Source organism: Bactrocera dorsalis, chromosome 6 (genome assembly GCF_023373825.1).
Source record: "Bactrocera dorsalis isolate Fly_Bdor chromosome 6, ASM2337382v1, whole genome shotgun sequence".
NCBI lineage: Eukaryota > Metazoa > Arthropoda > Insecta > Diptera > Tephritidae > Bactrocera > Bactrocera dorsalis.
Window position 1 is genome coordinate 38,964,894 of NC_064308.1, and position 21,219 is coordinate 38,986,112.

Sequence of the window (21,219 nt, forward strand, 5' to 3'; positions counted from 1 at the left end):
AAATGCTCAGTGATGCCAATACAATGAAATACCCACTCGGTTCATTGGCCATCAAAAGAGACTTTTATGTTGATGATTTATTAACAGGGTCCGAAAATTTTGAGTCTCTAGATCTTTTGAGAAGTGAGGTAATTAAAATATTAAACTCGACAGGATTCACCTTAACGAAGTGGTTTTCGAACCACCCTAAATTTTTCGACAGTGATTGCACTGAAAAGTCATTAAGCTTCAATGACAAAAGTTCCACTAAAACGTTAGGAATCCATTGGTTGCCGAAAGAGGATTTGTTTCGATTTGTTTTAGATGACAATTTTAATGATCTGCGAGCCACTAAACGAAACATATTGTCAGTTTCTGCTCGCCTTTTTGATCCTCTTGGATTACTAGCCCCACTAGTTACCAAAGCAAAAATCTTATTGCAAGAGCTTTGGATCCAAAAACTAGATTGGGATGAGTCGATTCCATTGCGCTTTGACACTAGCTGGCAGAACTTTAAAGCCAACCTAATGCAGCTCTCATCGATAAGCATTCCCCGTTACGTAAACGTTGAGTCGAGTGCCATCTGCCAAATACATGGCTTCTCCGACGCCTCAATAAGGGCATACGGATGTTGCATATACATACGAAGCAAATCTGCTAGTGGTATTAAATGCATACTGCTTACTGCAAAGTCTAGAGTGGCTCCGCTGAAGACCAAATCTCTTCCGCGTCTTGAGCTCTCGGCAGCACATCTTCTTTCGAAATTATGGTCAAGAGTAGCGCCTATGTTGAGTCGACATTTCGAAAATATTACATTTTGGACAGACTCCGAAATCGTTTTACATTGGATTAAAACACATCCAACTTCACTGCAAACCTTCGTCGCAAACAGAGTGTCCGAAATCCAAGAGTTGACTGACAAAGTACAATGGCGACATGTGCCAACGAAACAAAATCCTGCGGATCAAGTGTCTCGGGGTTGTAACGTGGATGAATTGAATAATTCGATATGGTTTGGCGGTCCACAGTTCCTCCTAGAAGACCCTGCATTATGGCCGATTAATAACCACTTCCAGCTCTCACCAGAAGACGAAGCATTAGAGAAAAAGAAAAATACATTTACATTAATTTCGACTGCTGAGAAAAACTCAATATTGGACCTTATTGAAAAATTCTCTTCTCATAAAAAATTGCTTCGTGTGGTCGCATATATATTACGATGGATCAGACGACCACCAAAATCCTCCAGGGGCCAAGATCTGACTTCAGAAGAGCCAAACTTAAGCTTTCTAAAAATTGCACAGGTGGTCCAACATTCAGAATTTTCGGATGTTATTCAAAAATTGCATAAAGGCACCACCCTACCCGCAAACTTGCAAAAACTCAAAACGTTTTTGCATGAGTACTCGGATATGTCGCTGTCATTCAAATTAATCCGAGTAGGAGGTCGCTTATTAAATGCACCTCTCCCATACGATGCCAAATTTCCGCTTTTATTAAATAAAAGTTCGCACTTCGTTATAACGTGCTTACGGTTCCTGCATATTCGAAATCACCACGCTGGGGCTAAAGCGTTGGTTACGCTTCTTCGAGAACGCATATGGCTAATTAATGCGCGAGAAGCTTGCAGTAGAACCGTAAGAAACTGTATACATTGTTTTCATTACAAGCCGAAGTTGCAAAACCAAATAATGGGAAATTTGCCAGTCGAAAGACTTCGAGCACTACGACCCTTTCTTATATGTGGCGTAGATTTTTGTGGTCCGATATACACAACTTTAAAAATACGCGGTCGACCACCCGTAAAAACATATATTGCAGTTTTCGTTTGCTTTACTTCCAAAGCAGTTCACTTAGAATTAGTTTCAGACTTGTCAACTAATTCATTTATTTTCGCCCTAAAAAGGTTCATTGGTCGCCGATGGATGCCCCAGAAGATTTTCAGCGACAACGCAACCAACTTCGTCGGCGCCGATCGCAGGCTGCGCGAGCTGACAGAGGCGTTTCTGGCCCAGGCAACGGAACTGAAGGTATTCGCCGCAGAAGAAGGGTTCAGCTTCACCTTTATACCACCGCGGGCGCCGCACTTCGGCGGATTATGGGAGGCCGCGGTGAAGTCCGCCAAACATCTCATCGTTCGCGCAATCGGCAACGTGCTCCTCACAGTAGAGGAGCTATCAACACTGTTGGCCGAAGTGGAGGCAATTCTCAATTCTCGACCCCTAACACCTCTGAACCAGGACCCCAACGACGGCGAAGCGTTAACTCCAGCGCATCTCTTAATAGGGTGCTCCCTGCGATCACTCCCACCAGCACAGGTAGCAATGGACCCAATTCATTGTTGCGAGAGATGGCAACTTGTTTGCTGTCTCAAGCAACAGTTTTGGCGACAGTGGTCCAAAACATACCTGACGGGTCTTCAGGAGCGCACCAAATGGTTACACCCGAAACGGAATCTGCAGCCCGGCGACCTCGTCCTCGTACACGAAGACAACACACCACCGCAGCAGTGGGTAACAGGACGAGTCGTCGCAACCGTCGAAGGGCAAGACGGCAAGGTGCGAGTCGCAGACGTAACAACGAAGGCGGGCACAATTAAGCGCCCCATACATAAACTCGCATTACTGCCCATGGATATTGAAGGATCCTGATCCTGTCAAGGCGGCCGGTGTTGCGCCAAGCGACATCTTTGTAACTCTAAAACTAAATATAAGAAAATGAAATATTAAATTATTATAATGAAAAATGAAATTGAAATTATAAATATTGAATTGTACAAAATAGCATACTTACCTTAATAATACATTTATATTACCTTCATTTATTACTTACCTTAATTCATCTTCTACAATATTTAACGAAAGATAATTACTTACCCCTTGTATTTACATTACCACTAGCTTAAGCCGTTAGTTTTAAGATTTAGGCTAAGCAATTCCAAGAAAGGAACAAATGAATTATTGTATTAAAAACCTAGAAAGCGAACGGACGTGTTTTCTTTATCGGAATATTCTCTTTTCGTTACAGGCAATTCGGCTTTAAATTATTCGCGCATTCCCAGTAAAGATTTTTTCGCATCTCAAAAACGCTTGAGATTTTTCACGACGATTGTTTCTACCTCCGGTTGCCATTGCTAAATGTACGCGGTTCAACTTCATTTGAGTCGTTGCGTACTGTTAATGATACGGTGTGTGCAACTTTTCGAGAATCAAGCCATTTGCTGGAAAATGATAATCACTGGAATGCAGATGAATGTCGCACACTTTTCGCGATCAAATTTCGACATATCAGCCTTCAAATCTGCGTCTATTATGGGATACGAACAAAAATGACATTGCCGAAGACATTTTACATCGTCTTCGCTAAAAATTGGAAATGGATCAATTCCGGTTGATACTTCCCGGGGTTGAAATCAATTCCATCTACCTTTTAACGATTCACGAAAGATGAATTCATCACGAATGTTTGTCCGAACATTGGCCAAATTATCGTAACTACGATTTCTTGAGTGCACGATATGATAGCTTCCAAAAATACCGATGTTGATAACTTAAACTGGAAGATTCAATTCAAACTCTTGGGTGACTTGCGCTCATACAAATCGATCGATCGTCTTGACAATGAAGACGACGCCGTGAATTATCCAGTAGAATTTCTAAATTCTTTGGGCAATGGCAACATTGTTCAAATGAAAACAGAGCAAAGATGGCTGATTTCTGCGTTTTTACCACGTTTTTGACTGTGCACACATTTTGCCGATAAGGAAGGAAGGGAGTAGCGTTTTTCACTGGCTAGCCTTTAAGGCAGAATGCTTAATTCTACGAATTCTTTTGAGTTCTATCGATTTGCCATTCAGTTCAAATGGATTACGTTTCCAGTGAAAATTGAATTTGAGATGACAATCAACAGTACACAAGGATAGTCGCTAGAAATGTGTGGCATAAATTTGGAAATGGCCAAACGGCCATACGTGACGTGCTCACGAGTTGGAAATCTATCTTCTCTGTACATTTACGAACCGGAACAGGAACAAAAAAATGTTGTTTATCAAGCTGCGTTACATTGAAAAAAAAATGATAAAATTAACTTTCTTTTCATTTCAAAACACATAATTTCACGCAGGAAAACTGCGGGGTCAGCTAGTCTTATATATAAAAATGAATCACAAAATGTGTTGCTAAGCGCATAACTCAACAATGCCTGCACCAATTTGGTCAATTATTTTTTCCAAATGTTCGTTCAGATTCAAGGATGGTTTTTACGGCAAGGAAATTTCGAATAATTACCGGAAAATCCCTAAAAACAGCCCTTTTCTTTTTCCTTTTTTTGGTAACGCTAAGAGAACGGCTGCACCAATCTTGATGAAATTTTCTGTGTGTTTCACAATTGCAAAGAAGTCGCGCTAATATCGGTCGGCGTTCTTTTTGCCACCAACGTATGGCAGCCCAATGCAAGACAAGGCAGGAAGTACTCCCAAGATGCGGTGACATACGTGCGGAATTATGGATCGCGGTCAATCAACAAGCGATCGTCACAGCACGACTTTTCAAACAAAAGTTTCGATGTTTGATGGACTTTATCTTGAAGCAACGTATATGTGGTGCTGTTATATGCTAGATGTACTCTGTTGAGTGGCAAAGGAGAGGTTTGTCGCACGCACACATTCCGTTTTGGATGGTGGTTACAGCAGATCAAATTGATAAAATCATTTCTGCTGAAATTCCTGATGCAGGGAAAGACTCAGTATTATACGAAGTGATGAAAACCAATATGGTTCATGGGCCTTGCGGACACCACAATCCCACTTCGGTTGATATGTCTGACAATAAATGCACCAAACACTATCCACGAGCTTTTCTTTCGGAAACACAAACTAGAAATGATGGATATCCACTCTATCGGCGTCGGTCGCCAGATAACAATGGCAGGACATTCAGCATTCAATTTAGAATAGTGAATATCGAAGCTAACAACACACGGATCATACTATATTCTCCATTATTGTCTAATTCACATTGAATACTCATATCAATGTTGAGTATTGCAGTTTGTTGTAAGTTGCTTTGTAAGATATTTACTTTTGCAATTCATGAACGTTTTCCGACTGTTGAGCGTCTCGCAGCTCATTTGGAGAATGACCAAAGAGTCAATTTCAACCCAGAGAATACATTCGTCAGTAAACCGTTTGCGAGAACTTGCTCTATTCGGAAATGCCTTGATATTATACATAGAAGGCATCGTCGAAGAAATATTTACACAGAAAGCAAGGCCAACCAGTAGATTGACAGCCAGAAGTGTTCTTAACTAATACATTAGGAAGAATTTACACAATCCACCCGAAAAACGAGGATTGTTTCCACCTTCGGTTCTTCTTCTTCTTAATTGGCGTAGACCTCGCTTACGCGGTTATAGCCGAGCCTTCTCCACTTGGTCCTTCCAACGGAGTAGAGGTCTTCCTCTTCCACTGCTTTCCCCGGCGGATACAGCGGCGAGTACTTCCAGAGCTGGAGTGTTTTCGTCCATTCGGACAACAAGACCTAGCCAGCGTAGCCGCTGTTTTTTATTTCGCTAAACTATGTCAATGTCGTCAAATATCTCATACAGCTCATCGTTCCATCGAATGCGATTTTCGCCGTGGCCAACGAGCAAAGGGCCGCAAATCTGTCGCAGAACTTTTCTATCGAAAACTCGTAACGTCAACTCATCGGTTGTTGTCATCGTTCAAGCCTCTGCACCATATAGCAGGACGGAAATTTCGAGTGACTTATAGAGTTTGGGGTTTCTTCGTCGAGAGAGGAAAAAAAATTAAGTTACCTTCGGTTGCTATTGATTAATGTATGCTATTAAACATTCAGTGTGAATGGTACGGTGTGTGCAAGTTTTGGAGAAGTAAGCCAGCAATTACAATTGCTGGAACATGTTAATCACTGGAATGAAACTTCATGTTCGCACGATAATCATTTCGACATATTAGCCTTCAAATCCGCGTTAATTATGGGACACGAACAAAAATGACATTGCCGAAGACATTTTACATCGTCTTCGCTAAAAATTGGAAAATGGAAGACAAGGCAAATGGGTAAATTCCGGTTGATACTTCTGGTGGTTTAATATCAACTCCATCTGCCGTTTATCAATTCACGAAAGATAAAGTCATCACGAATATTCGTAGTAGTTACTATACTGCGATAGCTGCCAAAAATACCGATGTTGTTGACTTAAACTGGGAGATTCAAAATCAAATTCCGGGAGACTTGCGCTCATAAAAATCGATCGATCGTCTTGTCAATGAAGACGACTCCGTGAATTAACCAGTGGAATTTCTAAATTCTTTGGCTTGGTATGCCACCGCATCAATTGCGTCTCAAAGTTGGATCTGTCGTTATTATGTTCCGCAATCTGTGCTATCGAATACAAGGGGGCAGAATGCCTGATTCCAAGGTATCCTTTGAGTTCTAACGATTTGATATTTCAGCTCAAACGTGTTCCGTTTCCAGTGAAAATTGCATTTAAGATGACAATCAATAGGACACAAGGAAAGTCGCATAGTGTGTGGCATGAATTTGGAAGTGCTATGTTTTTCACACGGTCAGACACACGTGGCGTGCTCACGAGTTGGAAAACCATCTTTTCTGTACATCGGAACATAAACCAAAAAATTTTGTTTATCAAGCTGCGTAACATTAAAAAAAAATTAAATGATAAATTTAACTTTCTTTTCATTTCAAAATATATAATTTCACGCAGGACAACGGCTGCGGGGTCAGGTTGTTGGTATATAAAAGTTATGCTTCAATTATTATGGTTTGAAAATATGAAGTGTTTTTTTCAAGAAATACATTCGCAGAAAAAAGTATTGTTAAAAGCTTCGACATGTTTAATATCTAAAAGATTACCGACACTCACCTTTCTTGAGAATTGAAGCGAAAGTATAACATTTATGTGTGATGCGTGTATGCGCACGGATAAAGAACAAAAGAGACCTGGGCACCGTTCGCCGGTCCCTTTTGTGGATTTGTTTGGTGTCCTCGGGTGTGAAGTGAAAGGTGTGGTGTAGATGATGATGCGATGAGTTGGTGTGTAGTGTGGGATGAAAAGATGATGCGTTGAGTATGGTGTGTATGTGTGGGGTGTAGTTGTGTTGTATTAAGAGGGGGGTCAGGTGCTCATTTAGCCACCCCGGCCCCCTCTAGGCGATTGTTTAGCCTAGAAGGCACTGCAGCTGTTGCAGCGTTGCCCCAACGCTGCTCAGACCCGTAGATAGACGAGGAGGTGGTCCAGTCTGTCGCCGTCGCAACGAGGTTCCACTCCACTGGTGTATGACGCGATCAGCGGGTGGAAGTCGGGGTACGCGACCGCAATGGTTGGGTGGTTCACTTCGCGTGACGAGCTGCGATGCAGGAGCGTGTGATGCGGCCCGTGACACATTTGGCACAGCCCCCGTTACTCACACTCGGGAGTCGCTTGAGTGTGCGACAGGCAGTTGAGGCAATGCCCGTGTGCCTGGGCAACTTGCTACCGTTGCAAAGGTCGCATACACCTAAATATTCCACAATGGTGCAGACGATGTGGGCGTTGACATATGGGGCACCTTATCTGAAGGGTCTCCGAAGTCCTCGATGTGGCCCGTGGTGGTCGGGTGCCGTCGGGTTAGCGACTGGCGTATCTACATCCATGTTAATCTGTATAGAGAAGATTGTTGATTATAAATTTCTATCAGATAAGCAGAGTTGGTGATCGTGCCACGATATGTCTTATTGATCGACAATTTTTGTTAATGTTCTTTGTTATTTGATACGGTGTGTTAAATTGGACGCTTCTTATTGGCGTATTTCTCGTTTTAGTGTTATGTTTATTATATCGCGATATTATCGGTTTGGTTTTTTCGGTTTTCGAATTGGCGGTCGTCGATGCTTGGTAAAAAGCACAGCTTTACGAGCAGTTTGGTTTGTGTTCCGGAGATAAACGACTCGTATGTGACCGTCGGAGCCATAATGTAGCGTGTCTATGCGCCCAGCATTTGAAGCTTTTTACAGTTGATTCTCATAAACCGCCCATATGAGAAGCGCTTGGGGGTATAAATTGCCAATTGATACCTTGAGGGGCGTACTTTTGTATGGGTGACACTTGTTTTAAAAAATCCACAATATGCTTCTCTGTGGCGCAGTGAGCTCCAATGAATGTTTTGTCATTATCGCTCATGATTTTAAATGGGTAGCCACGTCGAGCAACGAAGCGAGCAAATGCAGCGAGAAAAGCCTCCGTCGTCAGATTACTACATAGCTCAAGATGTACTGCAAAGTCAGCCACATAGCCTTCGTGCGTCACTGTGTTGCATGGGAAATTATGTGATCCCTTGACTTTGCCTTTGAGTTGTTCTATAAATTCGAACATATAAGCAACTACTCTGGGAGCTCTTGGAAACGATGAAAATCGTTCAAGGATGTCGGTATCATCCAATAATGTGTGAAAGGTGGCGATTTTTCGACCTTCTGTGGTGATAATGTTCCGCCTGGGGAATTGTGGCCAAGAATCAGGGGATTCTATCAACCAGGGGGGCCATTCCACCAGAGGGTGGTGGTGGCAAGGTGCAGTGGCTTGCACCCTCTTGTACCTAGATCGGTAGAATTGTCAGCACTGGCCACGTGACGCCAAGTGGCTGATCCCACTAGGTCAAGTATTTGAGACGTTAGATTAGAAATATACATCTTCCATGCATGTGGGGACTTTTCCAACCAGGCTAGTACAATTTCGGAACCAGACCACATATATAGTTTGCATTTTGTCATGTTTAAATGCATTTGCACCATGGAATTTGGAAGGTAGTAGTGCGCGACATAACTCAAGTCGTGGGAGACTTATGGTTTTTAAAAGTGCCACCTTTGCTTTTGCTATTAATAAGTGGCTTGTGGTCGTGGTGTCACTTTGCGTGCGCACATAGAGAGTAGCGCAGTATGCCTTTTCAGAGGCGTCACAGAAGCTATGCAATTCGACTTTGTGATCGGGAGAGTAATTTACTCATCGCGGAATTTGTATCTGAGGAATATCATTCAGATTGTTGGCCAACTGGGACCATTTTTCCAAGCGAAGAGGTTTCACTTGTTCGTCTTAGTCGGTTCCATCTAGCCATAATTCTAGTATTATGATTTGCGCTTGGACCATAATTGGCGAAAGCCATCCTGCGGGGTCGAAAAGTTTTGCCACCGAGGGTAAAATATGTTTTTTGGTTATGGCTAATAATGCGTATATGGACTCTGTCGTGTATGAGAACTGGTCCGATATCGCATTCCATTGGATGCCTAGGGGTTTTGTGGTACTTTCCTTTTTTTTATATATTTTTTCCTTTTTTTTATTTGGGTGATTTGCTGTAATCTTTTTTAATGGAAACCCTACCGATTTGAGGGCTTTTATTGCCTGTGATAAGGCCTCGTATGCTTGTGGAAGAGTGTGACTTCCAGACAGAATATCGTCTACATACGTTTGAGTTTTCAACACTTCAGTTGCCTGAGGAAACTCTGACTTTGTGTTGACTGCCAATTCGTGAAGTGTTCGAATGACTAAATATGGTGCACAGTTAACGCCATATGTAACTGTTTTTAATTTGAAGTCGCGTAAAGGACTGGTGGGGGGATCTTCGGAACATAATACGTTGAAAATCTTTGTCGTCTATATGTACGACTATCTGCCGATATATTTTTTCAACGACCCCATTGAATACGTATTGGAATATACGCCAATTAAATATCAGAAGCATTAAATCTGGTTGGAGTATTGTTCTAACACACTATTATATTCAGATTTGAGTTCACCTTTTTTAGGTAAGCTTCTTTCCATACTTAGAAACTGCTGTATTGCAGAGGTGCGAGAGTGACCTAAGGCGAGTGTGTTAGGAAATTGTTGCTTAAGTGGTAGTCGTACGACGTACCGACCGTTTTCTGATATAGTAGTTGTGGCTTTGAAAAAGTCCTCACAATACTGATCTTCAGGGGTTGTGACTGATATGGGGGGGAGTTCTTCTGTTCCCAAAACTTTTTCAATTGTTAATTGAGGTACTCGTTTGAATCTTCCTCAACCTGAGTTGTCAATGTTGTGACTGGTTCCGCAACTTCTCCACTTAGGACCCATCCGAAAATGGTATTTTGCGCCAGAAGTGTACTTGTGATTTTCCCAATACATTCGAGTATTATCTGTGATATGAGATCGCTGCCTAATAGAAGATCTATTTGAGCGGGGGTGTTGCAGTTTGGGACTGCTAGCTTTAGGTGTGAAACCTTTTGCCAATGCTTGCTGTTTATATGATAGCTTGGTAGCATATTGGTTAATTGCGGTAAGACAATAGCTTCTGCTTGTATACGGTTATCCGCTTTGGAGGAAAAGAGGGTAATGGGGCAGATTTTATTTGAGTTTTGAACAACTCTTCCGCCCATTCCCGTGATTTCAAAATTGACCAGTTTTGTTGGTAACTGTAGCCTGTTTTGTGCCCTAAACGCTATAAATGATCGTTGTGATCCTTGGTCTATTAAGGCCCTGAGTTTAAACAGCTCTCCTCGGTGTTCGATGGAGACGACTGCTGTAGGTAGTAGTACTCTACTATTGTTTTCGCTATGTAGCGTTTGGGTTTTTAACGCCTTTGAGCAGCATGGTGCTTCTTGGCAGTTTTCAGAATTTGTTGTTGCAACTAATCCTGTTGCTCTTTTTACGTTTGCGCTGTTTGGAGGTGAGATGGAAAAATTGGTTATATGTAACATTGAATGATGTCTTTTATGGCAGTAAACGCAATTAAATTTGCTTTCGCAATCTTTAAGCGTATGCGCATGTGACAAACAGTTGGTACATAATTTTTTCGTTCTTACGAAATTGTTTCGATCGCTAACATTCATTTTTTTGAAATTTAGTTTGTGACCTCCTCTACACAATTCGCATGACGTTTGTTTATATTGTTCGGAAGTGAACGATTGATTCTTAAAAAAGCTTCGATTTAAATTATTGTTGCTACTTGCTTAGGGTCTATTGCTTCTATTGAGATCATTTTGAACATTTTTCGTTCTGACTAGTTTTTTATCTACCCTTTCTGCAATTTCATATTGGGTAGTAAGAAATTCATTCATTTGCTGCCACGTTGGGCACTTTCTTCGCGATGAGAGCGATTGCTCCCACAAAAGTAAGCTTGAAGCTTTATGAATTCCTCACTTGTTTCTTTCTGAAATGTTGGTAAATTCATTTATATCGTCACTTGTTTGTCGACCAATATTCTCTCATTTTCGTAACGTACTTTTAGAGCTTTAGAAGCAAAATTGAAATTTTGGTCATTGAGAGCGAACTGTTTGACTATTACGCCTGCTTGACCTTTGGTTTTGTACCTGTGGTGATACAATTTCTGCGCTTGTGATAATTTAGGATGGCTTATGTACACAGCTGTAAACATGTCCCGGAAGGACGGCCACTGTTCATAACCACCATGACATATATCTCTATCGCATACTGGCACTTTAAGGTGAATGCCTGAACTTGCCTCTTGGACTTGTCTTTGTGGCAGCTCTACTCTCGGTTGTGGAGTAGGTGCAATTGATTTGATTAGTTTTAGTTGATCATAGTTTTTGTCTCTTCATATTGGTCTAAGCAATTTTCGTAGTTTGCGTAAGCCGAGGATTCAAAATTTTCTGGTAGATCTGCGTCATCAGATTCTACGATTGCGTTATATGCCGCTTGAAGATGTGTCCAGAATTTGTCAAGATTTTCTTTTTTAATATCTAATACCGATTTTGATGTTTTGGTGTTAAAACACCCCCTAAACGAAAACTAAAACTAGAAAAACGGCAAATTTGATCGTACGCTTAACGCTACTCTGCCGCATAAAATAAGCCTCTCAGACTTTATTTTCTGTTAAATGATATTTTTTACGACTGTATGGCAATGTTTTGCTCTTTGCGATTATTCAGTTCCATTTTTGTAAATTAATTAATTTTTGTGTCTTTGCAAATAGCAATTATGTTGCGGAGAGTCAATTGTGCAAATAATACGCAATATGTAATTACTATAAATTGGCACTTTACAGTGTCAGTAAACATCTTGTAAGAAAATCATGGTTTTCCTTATACGTGCTTTAAATGAAGAAGTTATTTTTTCGTTGCCATGAATTCGAATCGAATTAAAGTTGTATTTGTAAGTAACGTTTCATCTTTCATAATCTTCCATATTTAAGTCACGTTGCTAAAAATATTAGATAAAAATAAAGTAAATGGACACGCTCGACTGTTTGTTGTCGAGAGTTTTGATTTACTTTAATACGACAAGGCAAGTGGATATACAAACATAATAATTAGATAAAAAAAGTTTAACGACGTTTGAAATAATATTACGAAAGAACCTTGGTTGCGAAAATATTCATTAACATGTTCTTTTCTAGTAATATATCATGCGCATTATTATGCACCCATGCGCACTATAACCCGTTAGTCCAGTCATTTAAGCTTAAATTAGGTAAGAATCTCGGAATTGGAGATACCCAGCTGTAAGTCTGTAAATACTTGTATATTGACACCCTAAAGTTGTCTCAAAACCTACATATTGTTACAAAAGTAGTATTAAGTTGTATTTGTATTGCTATATGCATCCCTTATTATGAACAATAGCTGTAGGTATATGGAATAGCATTTGTCTTGTTGTAGACATCTGGCGCCGCGGCTGTCTGCTTGTCTGCTTGGGCGGTTGCTGAGTCTGGCGCCGTGGCTGTCTGCTTGTCTGAACAATAGTTGCGTCTGGCGCCGTATAGCATTATGTTCTAGTAATTTCCAGACGCAATATTCTAGAAGGACACGTCGGCATCAGCGAGAAGTGCGTGGCTATATAAGCCGTGGCAGCGCCAACGTAATCAATCAGAGCTAAGAGTAAACTGCTATAGTGTAGACGAGTTGTAAAATAAAGAGATTTTGTTGAAGTGAATTAAACGGCTTTTTGTTTTATTTGTCAATCCAGAGATACGAACTTAGTAAAGTAAACTAGCAAGCAGTAAAATCGTAAAAAAAATCGTGGTGTCAGAAGTGGGATTGTCAAATAATCCAAATTCAAGATGGTTAAATTCGGAGAATTGAGAATTCAGCAATTAAAAAAGGAACTGGAGGAGCGTAATTTGCCGATAAGCGGGCAAAAGGCGGATCTGCAGGCACGATTACGTGAAGCAATGGAAGCGGATGGAATTAATTTGGACGAGTTCGAATTTGATGGGCCAGAAACTTCTACAAAGGTAGAAGAAAAAGTAGAAGAACAACGAACATCATCAAGTGCGGACACGAACATGCTGTTAGTGGCTATGAAGCAAATACTAGCTGAAAATACATCACAGTCAAAGTCTTGCCTTACGCAACAAATGACTGAAAATAATACGCAGTTAGAAAAGCGTTTGGTACAACAGATTAAAGAAAATAATACACAAGTGCAAGAGAAATTTTCAAAATTGGAAGACGAATTAAGCACGTTAAAAAATGACGAAGAAATTTTGAAATCAGAAGTTCTTCAATTGAGTAATCGGATGCGAGAACTGCAACTGCATGGCCCTGCACCATCAACAAATAATCCAAGATTGAAGGCACCCACATTCGATGGAAGTATTCCATTTCAAATTTTCAAACTTCAGTTTGAAAATACAGCAATGGCCAACAACTGGAATGCAGCGGGCAAAGTGGCGTCCTTGTTTGTATCATTGAAAGGACCTGCGGCAGAAATCCTTCAGACTATTCCAGACTGTGAACGGGACAACTATGAGGCATTGATGAGTGCAATAGAAAGACGATATGGTAGTGAGCACCGGAAACAAATATACCAGATCGAACTGCAAAATAGGGGTCAGTCATTGCAAGAGTTCGCAACTGAAATAGAACGACTGGCTCATTTGGCAAATGCAGATGCACCTATGGATTACATTGAGAGGGTAAAAATTCAATGTTTCATAAATGGAATTCGTGATGTGGACACCAAACACGCCACATATGCATTGCCAAAAAGAACGTTTGCTGAAACGGTTTCGCACGCCCTCACACAGGAAACAGCTTCGCTACTAAGTAAACCAGCACACAAAGTACAAAGAGTTGAAATGGAACAACCGGCGCTGATGGAAGAAATATTGAAGACTCTGAAGACAATTGCTGCACCGCGAGTAGATACAACAGGCAGATGTTTCAACTGTGGAAAAGCGGGTCACTTTGCCCGAAATTGCAATATAAAAGTAAACCCATCAAAACGGAAACAACCAACAGATAACGAGGACGGAGCATCCACATCTCACAAGTCGTTAAAATAAACGGAACAGTTCAAAGGGGCGTGAGCTGGTTCCCACAACTATTTGCCCCGCCATCTCGATATCACAAATAGGTCGCCATGACAACAATCTTACTATCAACGGTATCGTAAGTGAACGACTGTCAACGCTTACTTTGGATACTGGTGCCACACATTCTGTATAATTTCGTAACCATTAGATACATATGTATATATGTATGTATCTCTAATTTTTAACCTTTTTAACTGGTTGTCATGCACAATCGAAATAAAAGAATCGGCTACTCTTGAGTTTATAATCACAATATAATTTATTATCAAAATCTCTTGTTTTGTATAAAGTTATAGTAAAGTTAATATTAAATCTTAATGTTCACAGATAAGTTAAATGGTTTTTAAAAATTTAATGTTATTATATTGTGGGGGTCACAGTGGTAACTGCAGCGCGCGAGATTGGTGTCCAAAAACCTAGGATATATAGACGGATGTTGATGCTCGAACTGTATGTGACGAAGTGAATCGAATTACAAATACGTTAGTATATCAATTTAAATTTCCCCAATATTCCGATTCCCCTCTAGCTGATCGAGTATAATAAAAACATTACGAATAAACAGATGTGCGAATCGGTGTAACAACCGAATCAGCTGTTCAAATGATGTTATTGCAAAACGGGCGGGATGAGTCCCAAAACGAAAAGTGATAAAATGGAATGTTAAATGTTTCCCGTTTTCCATTCTCTTTGATGAGTTTGTTGGTGTATAGGCCTGGTGAGTTGTGTTGTGGTGTTCTCAGCTGTGGTGAACTAAGCTGTCTTATTAGGGGGCGCCAGTTTTTGCGGATAGAGTGGGCGGATGCTTAACTCATTTAAACACATTCAATTATTCGACCGGATGTGGTAAGAGGAACGGTTGAACCATTAGTCGGTTACAAGCTTCGAACGGCCACCGGAGAGGAAGCAGCGGTTGCGTGAAAAGTGTTTTGCGAAGTGATGATTGGTACCCTGGTAGTTAATCACACCTTCATCGTAGCAGAAATCACGGATGAAATTATAATGGGAGTAGATTTCATGGCTGATCACGGGGTTACTTTGGATTTAAACAAGCAAATGCTGTTTTGCCAGAACATGGAGATGCCTATAAACACCGGATATGTGACCAACGTTGAAAGTAAGAGGGTGATTGTTGATGATAATCAGAGTATTCAACCAAAATCTGAGGCGATTGTATGGGCTAAAGTGAATGGAAGAGGTGGGGCTGAAGAATTGTGGATTGTGGAACCAACAAAAATAGATACACCCATATTGGTAGGAAGAACGCTTGTGAAAACTAGAGAAGACGCTACCATTCCGGTCAGAGTAGTGAATGAATTCGACACGCCTATGAGTCTGAAGAAAGGAGCAGTAATTGGACAGTGCCAGAATATAAGTGCAATGGCACGATGCGAACGGTCACAACAGAAGCCTACTATTGAGCCACAGCAGATAAGTCCTACCCTCCTAAACAATTTGCTGAACGAACTGCATGGAAATGAAAAATTAAAAGCAAAAAAACTGTTAGAAAAATACGCATCCATATTTGCAAACGAAGGAAACAACACAGGAAGAACCGGCATTGTCAAACATCTCATAAATACCGGAGACGCTAAACCAATTCGACAAGCTCCGCGTAGGGTTCCACTAGCAAAACGTGAGGATGCTAACAAAATTATAGAAGACATGCACAAAAACGGTGTAATCGAACCTTCAGTAAGTCCATGGAGCTCACCTATCGTCTTAGTTAAAAAGAAAGATGGTAGCACCCGTTTCTGCGTAGATTATAGGAAGTTAAATGATGTCACAAAGAAAGACAAATATCCTCTACCGAGAATCGAAGATACATTAGACATCTTGTCTGGAGCAAAATGGTTTTCTACATTAGATCTACAAAGTGGATATTGGCAAGTCGAGATTGATGAATGTGACCGTGAAAAGACCGCTTTCAGTATGGGCGACGGGTTATGGGAATTCTCTGTGATGCCATTTGGGTTATGTAATGCGCCTGCAACGTTCGAGCGACTGATGGAACATGTGTTAAAAGGACTCAACTGGAAGACATGTTTGGTGTATCTTGATGACATTATCATTATGGGAAAAAGTTTCGATGATCATCTGAAAAATCTAGAGGAAGTCTTTCAGCGAATAGCATCAGCCGGATTACGCTTGAATCCCAAAAAGTGTTCATTATGGAAGAAGCAGGTCACATATCTCGGACATAAAGTGTCAACTGAGAGGATTCACACCGAGGATGGAAAAATAAAAGCAGTTAAAGATTGGCCTCGACCCACCAACATACATGAACTCCACAGCTTTCTCGGCTTATGCACGTATTACCGCCTTTTTGTACCTGGATTTGCGAACGTGGCTAGAAGTTTACATGATTTAACAAAGAAGAATCGCTCGTTCGTGTGGCAGTGGGAACAAGAAAAAGCATTTGAGCAGCTTAAAGAGCTACTTTGTACGGCGCCGATGTTAGCTTATCCAATACCTGGAAAAAAATTCATCCTGGATACAGATGCGAGCGCTTATGGAATTGGAGGTGTCCTGTCTCAGCTCATCGACGGGCAAGGAAGAGTAATTGGGTATTACAGAAGAGTGCTCGGGAAACCAGAGAAAAACTGCTGCGTGACGCGAAAAGAACTACTAGCTGTGGTGGAATGTGTAAAACATTTCCACAAGTATTTGTATGGGCAACAACTCTTGCTGAGGACTGATCATGCAGCATTAAAATGGTTATTACAGTTTAAAAATCCGGAAGGCCAAATTGCACGATGGATTGAAAGATTACAGAATTACGACTTCGCAACAGAACACCGAAAGGGGATTCACCACAAAAATGCGGAAGCATTATCACGTCGCCCTTGTACACTGGAATGTAAGCATTGCTCCAAATCAGAGGGAAAAGAAGGTATAATCGACGTGCGATTACTGAATATAGAACCTGGAGATGATCGGACTCCTCACCGCATCAGAATCAATCAGCTGGAGGACCCTGATCTTGCAAAGCTGATAATAGCCAAAGAAAATGGGGTACGATCAGCAAAGGAACAAATAAGTAACGAGAGTCCAACTGCAAAAGCATATTGGGCCCAATGGAACAGCATAAACCTCGTTAATGAATACCTTCATCGTACCTGGGAAAGCGAAGATGGCAAACAGTCTCGTCTGCTGATCATAGTACCGAAGTCCATGATCCCGAAAGTATTGAAAGAATATCACAATGGCCCTAATGGAGGGCACCTTGGAATTACAAAAACTATAGAGAAGATTAAACAACGGTTCTACTGGATTGGTTGTCGAGATTGATTAGCAGAATGGATAAGTAATTGTGTAAAGTGCATGGCAGCTAAAGGTCCCAAAGTCGCGGTAGGCTGCAACAGTACAACGTGGGATCACGATTTGAACGAGGTGCAATGGATGTTGCAGGTCCGTTCCCAACCAGTACGGCAGGAAACAAATATCTACTGGTTGTCATGGACTATTTCAGTAAATGGCCAGAGGTATATGCCTTACCAAACCAAGAAGCGAAGACAGTAGCCGAAGCGTTTGTAGAAAATTGGATAACAAGGTTCGGAGTGCCCGTCGAATTACACTCAGATCAAGGCAGGAATTTCGAATCTTCCATTTTCCAAGAAGTCTGTACATTATTGGGCATCCACAAGACACGGACAACAGCGTTACATCCACAATCAGATGGAATGGTGGAGAGATTCAACCGAACGCTCGAAGAACATCTGCGGAAAATCGTTGATAAAGATCAACGGAATTGGGACAAGTGCATCCAGATGTTCCTGCTGGCGTATCGTTCAGCGAAGCACGAGACAACTGGTTACACGCCAGCAAAGATTATTTTCGGATCTGATCTGCGACTCCCTGCTGATCTTAAGTTTGGAACGAATCCTACAGCTGTAAGAAATGATGGAGATTATTGTTCTGCCTTAAAGGAAGAAATGAATGAATTGCATCTAATGGTAAGACAGCACACGCATCTGATGTGCAATAAGATGAAGGACCGGTTCGATCAAGCGGCAAATTCAAAAGGTTTTGAAGAAGGTGATCTGGTCCTGCTGTACAATCCACTTCGAAAGAAAGGCTTGTCCCCGAAACTGCAGACAGCCTGGGAAGAACCCTATATGGTGACGAAACGACTTAATGACGTGGTATACCGCATACAAAGAAATGGAAAAGCATGATGTAAAATGAAAGTAGTACATTTGGAGAGTCTCGCCCCATTTGGTTCAAGAGGATTTGTGCCTAATCGGGACGATTAGGCTTTAGTGGAGGGCAGTGTTACAAAAGTAGTATTAAGTTGTATTTGTATTACTATATGCATCCCTGATTATGAACAATAGCTGTAGGTATATGGAATAGCATTTGTCTTGTTGTAGACATCTGGCGCCACGGCTGTCTGCTTGTCGAAACAATAGACATCTGGCGCCGCACTGTCTGCTTGTCTAGTTAAATAATTGCTGAGTCTGGCGCCGCGACTGTCTGCTTGCGTCTGGCGCCGTATAGCATTATGTTCTGGTAATTTTCAGACGCAATATTCTAGAAGGACATGTCGGCATCAGCGAGAAGTGCGTGGCTATATAAGCCGTGGCAGCGCCAACGTAATCAATCAGTGCTAAGAGTAAACTGCTATAGTGTAGACGAGTTGTGAAATAAAGAGTTGTTGAATTAAATTAAACAGTTTTGGTTTTATTTGTCAATCCAGAGATACGAACCTAACAAAGTGAACTAGCAAGCAGTAAAATCGTAACAATACATATGTGATATTTTAATACTTTTCCGATTACATTGACATTTATGTGGCTTAAGTCCAAATATTCCTACGTAATTTGATATTACTTTGACTTTTCCTTATAAAAGTAAAAGTAATAACATTTCATGTAGTACTCATAAATTTGAGTTCGGTGACATGAAATTTGAGCTACAATGTTTAAATTTGTTTACATTGCAAGTATCGTTGTTTAATTTTTATGAAGCAACGACACTTGCATTTTCGTTATACACATTACATACAATGGATGTTGCAGGTCCGTTCCCAACCAGTACGGCAGGAAACAAATATCTACTGGTTGTCATGGACTATTTCAGTAAATGGCCAGAGGTATATGCCTTACCAAACCAAGAAGCGAAGACAGTAGCCGAAGCGTTTGTAGAAAATTGGATAACAAGGTTCGGAGTGCCTGTCGAATTACACTCAGATCAAGGCAGGAATTTCGAATCTTTCATTTTCCAAGAAGTCTGTACATTATTGCGCATCCACAAGACACGGACAACAGCGTTACACCCACAATCAGATGGGATGGTAGAGAGATTCAACCGAACATCTGCGGAAAATCGTTGATAAAGATCAGCGGAATTGGGACAAGTGCATCCAGATGTTCCTGCTGGCGTATCATTCAGGGAAGCATGAGACAACTGGTTACACGCCAGCAAAGATTATTTTCGGATCTGATCTGCGACTCCCTGCTGATCTTAAGTTTGGAACGAATCCTGCAGCTGTAAGAAATGATGGAGACTATTGCTCTGCCTTAAAGGGAAAAAAATGAATGAATTGTATCTAATGGTAAGGCAGCACACGCATCTGATGAACAATAAGATGAAGGACCGGTTTGATCAAGCGGCAAATTCAAAAGGTTTTGAAGAAGGTGACCTTGTCCTGTTGTACAATCCACTTCGAAAGAAAGGCTTGTCCCCGAAATTGCAGACAGCCTGGGAAGGGCCCTATATGGTGATGAAACGACTTAATGACGTGGTATACCGCATACAAAGAAATGGACAAGCACGATGTAAAATGAAAGTAGTACATTTGGAGAGGCTCGCCCCATTTGGTTCAAGAGGATTTGTGCCTAATGTGGAGGGCACTGTTACGAAAGTAGTATTAAGTTTGGTATTTGTATTGCTGTATGCATCCCTTATTATAAACATTGGGCGCCGCGTTTGTCTACTTAAACAATAGCTGCATTTAGCGCCGCAGCTTTCTGCTTGTCTTCGTTAACGCCGTTGGCGCCGTATAGCATTATGTTCTTATAATTGCCAGACGCAATATTCTAGAAGGACACTTCGACATCAGCGAGAAGTGCGTGGCTATATAAGCCGTGGCAGCGCCAACGTAACCAACCAGTGCCAGGAGTAAACTGCTATAGTGTAGACGAATTATAATATATTGTTACAAAAGTAGTATTAAGTTGTATTTGTATTGCTATATGCATCCCTTATTATGAACAATAGCTGTAGATATATGGAATAGCATTTGTCTTGTTGTAGACATCTGGCGCAGCGGCTGTCTGCTTGTCGAAACAACAGACATCTGGCGCCGCACTGTCTGCTTGTCTACTTAAACAATTGCTGAGTCTGGCGCCGTATAGCATTATGTTCTGGTAATTTCCAGACGCAATATTCTAGAAGGACCCGTCGGCATCAGCGAGAAGTGCGTGGCTATATAAGCCGTGGCAGCGCCAACGTAATCAACCAGTGCTAAGAGTAAACTGTTATAGTGTAGACGAGTTGTGAAATAAAGAGTTGTTGAATTAAATTAAACAGTTTTGGTTTTATTTGTCAATCTAGAGATACGAACCTAACAAAGTAAACTAGCAAGCAGTAAATTCGTAACAATACATATGTAATATTTTAATACTTTTCCGATTACATTGACATTTATGTGGCTTAAGTACAAATGTTCCTACGTAATTTGATATTACTTTGACTTTTTATACATAAAATTTCATATACATATGTAACATATAAAAAAGGGAACGAAAAAAGTTATAAAAAAAAATAAAAGTGAGACAAGTGACATCAAGTGCAAGAATAATTCTCATACGATATACACATATGTACATTAGGGTGTCCGTTATTTACCAAATTGATTATTTTTGACGAGACGCCCCCTAATCTTTTAGTTTTCCATCTAAAAAAAAATA

General features: G+C 41.0%; 2 protein-coding genes across 2 annotated transcripts in view; one reads left to right on the forward strand and one right to left on the reverse strand.

The window, feature by feature from the left end:
- Positions 1-2,957, forward strand: part of LOC125779457 (uncharacterized) — a 10,169-nt gene extending 7,212 nt beyond the window's left edge. The window contains exon 2 of the mRNA XM_049460817.1: positions 1,886-2,957. Coding sequence (XP_049316774.1) covers positions 1,905-2,630 — 726 coding nt within the window. The 5' untranslated portion in view covers positions 1,886-1,904 and the 3' untranslated portion in view covers positions 2,631-2,957. The remainder of the gene's footprint in view (positions 1-1,885) is intronic.
- LOC125779407 (uncharacterized) overlaps positions 1-21,219 on the reverse strand; it is a 194,543-nt gene that overhangs the window by 170,801 nt on the left and 2,523 nt on the right. The gene's annotated exons all lie outside the window — the stretch shown is intronic.